A 4,936-nucleotide genomic window follows, 5' to 3' on the forward strand; every position below is an offset into this window, starting at 1 on the left:
ATGATATATATATATATATATATATATATATATATATATATATAAATGAACTCTTGAATACGTATATCACATCCACAAGTGTATTACCTTATAATAGAACACATTCATTATATTCTGATGAATTATTGGTTATATATACACATATTCATTATACAAAAATTATGCATATTTAACGTCATTTAACGTATATACAAGAAAAATATTTATTTCATATATTGAAACATAAGTAAAAGATAAACATTATGTTTAACGTAATTTGTTTATTTTATTTGATATATTTTTTAATGTAATTTTTTTCACAAAATTTAAGAATGATTGATTTTTGTTATTATTATACTGGTTATCGACTACGTGTGATCAGTGTAATTTTAAAAAATTATATATAAATTACATTATATATATATAATTATTTTTAATGAAAATAATATATATATTTGATTAATTATATATAATTATTGGTTACTAAAAATTATTTAATTTTTTTAGTTCAAAAACAGACCACAAGTGGTCAATTTTTTAAAATATATTTTAAAAAAATATTAAAAACCGACCACTTGTGGTCAATTTTGCTATTTTTATTTTTATTTTTATTTTTAAAATAAATAATAATTAATATAAAAATTATTGAAATAATTATTTTGTTTTTTTAAAATAAAAAAGCGACCACTTGTGGTCGCTTTTTTTAAAAAAAAAATTAATAAAATATTACGAAAAACCGACCACGTGTGGTCGATTTTTTGCGACCACAACATGTGATCGATTTTTTGTGACCGGTTTTTCATTTTTTTTTTAGTCGTGAAAAGTACTGACTTCAATTAAATTCGTGGAGTATATGCTACATTTGCCGCTTACAACGACATTACCAATATTATCATTATCCCATTCCCACCCTATTATTGTCGATCATGCGCATACACATCAACTTATTTCATATGTAGGGTAAATGCCCAATTGGCAGCAACAGATGTCAACTTACGAGCACCATCACAAAGTCTCAATCTTATTGTAAGCCATTTTATTAAAGTCTTGACATTAAATTTCTAAACTTCACCAACTTAAATAAACTTATCTCAAGTTTATCTTTTCGATACAAAAGAAAGGAATATTATTGAGTACTATTTGTTGTAATGGAAAGCGTAAATGTTTGCATCGACCCTTTTGCCCAAGCACAAGAACTTGTGGGTCATATATTGGAGGTGACATCTTAGATATATCTCATAGGAATCCTTTTTCTTGGAAACTCTGAATGCAATCATCAAAGATTTGAGTGACACCCTTTAGAGGAGGTAGCCCCAATTGAGTTATCTTGCTGGTGTCCATGCTATGTGCCATGTCTTCCCCTTCTTGGCTGCCACATCTAAAGAAGAAAAAAAAGAAGATAAAGTTTAACTTTCCCCACTAACAGTTAACGTGTAAAAAATATTTACACAATCAAATTATCAATGTTAGTTGATATCAGGTAAAAATGATAACACAAGTTAAGATTCACTAATAATGTAAAAAAATCTTTACGCTAAAAAAGGGAAATAATAGAGAGATTGATTTACTTGTTCTCAAGTGGATAAGATGGATATTTAGTCCTTAACAAGTCAATGATCTCTGACATGTGTTTCACTGAATTTGAACATATGTATCTACCTGAAGCTTTTTGTTCTTCCATGACTAAAATATGAGCTGCCACAACATCGTCAATATGAACAAACCCCAACCTTCTGTTGGGATATTCTCCAAGCATACCTAGTCAACAAGGAAAAATGGAAAAGACAAAAACAAGAAAAATGTTATGTCTTTCCTAAGAGGTGGCTAGTCTGGTGTGTGGTATAAGGAATAAATAATCTCGAAATAAAATGAAAGATTTTTTAATCTCATATTTGGTGTGAGGTATTAATTAGTATCGGGACTATTTATCCCACCATATTTTACACTATAGTGATGGGATAAGTTCTCCCATATACATGGTTGAATAACTAATCTCGAGATTAATTATCCCGGGATAACTCTTTTCCGATCAAATGACCTACATGTTGCCCCAAAAAACCAACAATCTCTTGAAATTCATGCAGACCTAATGAAAAATAAGACATAATAAAAGAAAAAAGATCTATATAGACAATATCAATTTAGATAAAAATACGTTTTTGTCGTGTTAGTACGTTTACTTTAAATCCTATGTTCTTTGGGAGTCTTTTGGTCATGTTGGAGATTTATATGTCAATAGAAAACATAATGATCTTTTAATACTTTGTTTTTATTTTTATTTTGTATAATATTTGACAGTCTGCTACAAGAAGCATCACGCATTTACGAACCGTACACCGCAACCAAGGTGTTGGTGGTTGGAATGCAGCCCTTATCGAACCCTGCATGAAGCAGCTAGTGCTAGTATCAGCCAAAACCTAAAAGTACAACCTTTAAGCATGCTCAATATGATTGCCAGTGTACTGGTGGGCTGAGGAGCAAGCAAAGGTCCCACAACGAAGGATGGATTTACCACCACCAAATCAATACCACATTCCTCAGCTACTCTCCAAGCTTCTTTTTCTGCTTTAGTCTTAGCATAAGCATACCATAACTGCACTTGACCCCAAAAAAAAAAAGAAAGTTACTACAATATAACGGTCAACCACTTTGTTTGGAATGGATTTTCATGTTGTGTTGTGTTGGATTTTATCTATAACAACATTTCGCCATAGCAACTAAAAGATATTCAGACAAACGATGTTGTTATAAAGAGGCTTGACTGTACTATATATCAAGAAATTGATGTCCATACGTTGTATTTTTGGCAATATTGAAGGTCGCTCCAGTGGGATTCATTGAGAGGGGATATCTGTTGAGCATCATCTCTGTATCTAATTGAAGAGCAAGAAGAGGTCAACACAAGCTTCTTCAAGGTGGGTGCTTTTTTGCAAGAGTTGAGTACATTCAAGGTACCATTTACACATGGATCAATCAGTGTTTTCTGCAAGTACATGGCAAGTCCAGCAGGTTAACTTGAGCTCATGAGGTGAAAATTGTCCAACACAAATAAAGAAACAATAGTGCGCTCCCTCACTCAATGTAAGACAATGTAACAACTCCCATAAACGGAGGGAATAGGCCTAGCTCTAATACTATGTCCAAAAAAATTGGATATTAAGCCTAACCAATCCAAAAACTAGTTTATGAGCTGACAACTGTCGTACGATATAGAAGGTAACAAGTCATTTCCTCAACTGATGTGGGACAATCTAACATCCTCGCACGCCCTGTCAAGGCCCAACATTACTAACGTTCAGACTCTAATAATGTAATAACAAAAAAAACTAGCTCATGAGTTGAGAATTGTTGAAGATCATATAAGAGACAACAACTTGTTTAATGTCCTCAACTGACGCGTGATAATTTAAACAAAAATGAAGAAGTAGACTGAAGGTAAAACTAGCCTGAATATTGTCATCGTAAGGGACCAAAACAGGTGAAGCAGTATGAAAGACTCCATCAACTCCCTGAATGGCATCATCAAAGCTACCTTCCACTAGAAGATCAGCTTTCATAATCTTGAGCCTCTCTTTAGCACCCTCTAGCTCCCACAAGAACCCCACTTTGTCTGCATTATCTGTTACAACAACAAACATAATAATGTTTTCAATTACTCCCTCCGTCCCAATTTAAGTGTCTTACTTTCCTTTTTGGTATGTCACAAAGATGGTGCATATCTTTCTATATTTTTTCCTACATGACATGGTTAAAACCATGAGATTAAAGAAATATACACGTCTTTAATAATAAGATCACCACATAAAATTCAAAAGTCTAGTATTCTTCTAATATGGATATGGATTGAGTGAAGATAAGATTTTTTTGCATACTTGGATCACGAACAGTTGTTCTTACAATGTGACCCTTTAGAAGCAGGGCCTTAATAAGGTAAGCTGCAATGAAACCTGTACCACCTGTTACACAATATTCTGGCATTTCTTGTTTTCTTTTTCTTCTTCACTTTCACAGACTTAAGCCATGTTATTTAAAGTGAAATAGATCGAAAATATAGGTAGCTTTTTGGTAGGCCTTGAAAATTTTGTGGGAATAAGTAGGTCAATAACCATTTTTAACACTTGCTATCAAATATTAGCCATTATTTCATTAGCTATTAGTAACATTTTGACACGAAAAGTTTTGGATAAAAATACTTCATCTAAAATATACAACTTCATTAAATGGTATATGAACTCGTAAGAATGTCGAAACCCAAGGAACGATTTGTGATTTAAGTAGGGTATTTTTGTCTAAATATTATTTTCGCACTAAGGTGTGATTATTTTGTGCTATGACATCATTATAAGGAAATAGATATTACGTCTAGCTCAATACCAAAACTAATTTAAAATGTTAAAATGGCTCAAAATCATATAAGAAGACAAGTTGTCCATCTAGTGTAATTACTAACAAAATTTGAGACAAATTTATTTGTTTCCTCTACTTTTTCTAACTTCAGAAACACTATCGTCTAACCATAGTTAATGCCCCGGGCTAGTTTAGGGTTAATTCCCTTTGTCAAATCATCGACAAAATCAAGAATATACTAATGATGTTCAAATTTGATATATAAATAATATTTTTATTTTATATGTACAGTATAATTTTTCAAACGAAAACATTTTTGACCACCCATTCATTGTATGTCTGGTTCGGGGACCATTTGCCCTTGTCAAATTTGGTTGTTGGCTTATCAAAAAATGATCATGTTATGGAGGTTAAGAACTTACTTTAATGCAATGTTTTTATTGGTACAAGAAAAGATGTGGTTCTGTATGCACTCGGTGGAAAAGATGCCAATCACACATTAATCTATAGGAATTTTCTAATAAAGCCAAACCCTTGAACTGAAATTGATTGAACACAACGACCAGAATTTTATTAGAAAAATAAATTACCATTAATATGATAACTGAAA

At 31.8% G+C, this 4,936-nt stretch overlaps 1 protein-coding gene across 2 annotated transcripts; it reads right to left on the bottom strand.

The window, feature by feature from the left end:
- Positions 1-984: 984 nt before the first annotated feature.
- LOC107856636 (tetraketide alpha-pyrone reductase 2) lies at positions 985-4,090 on the bottom strand. 2 transcript variants are annotated; one of them, XM_016701630.2, is made up of 6 exons: positions 3,852-4,090; positions 3,426-3,598; positions 2,774-2,962; positions 2,410-2,572; positions 1,639-1,737; positions 985-1,357 (listed from the first exon to the last, which is right to left on the bottom strand). In XM_016701630.2, the coding sequence occupies exons 1-6, from the start codon at positions 3,955-3,957 to the stop codon at positions 1,302-1,304; spliced, it is 786 nt and encodes a 261-aa protein (XP_016557116.1). In that variant the 5' UTR covers positions 3,958-4,090; the 3' UTR covers positions 985-1,301. The 2 variants fall into 2 exon arrangements, with proteins under 2 accessions (XP_016557116.1, XP_016557111.1); XM_016701625.2 differs by having other exon boundaries at positions 1,548-1,737; positions 3,852-4,085.
- Between the last annotated feature and the right edge of the window lie 846 nt (positions 4,091-4,936).

Source organism: Capsicum annuum, chromosome 1 (assembly GCF_002878395.1).
Source record: "Capsicum annuum cultivar UCD-10X-F1 chromosome 1, UCD10Xv1.1, whole genome shotgun sequence".
In the NCBI taxonomy this organism is placed as follows: domain Eukaryota; kingdom Viridiplantae; phylum Streptophyta; class Magnoliopsida; order Solanales; family Solanaceae; genus Capsicum; species Capsicum annuum.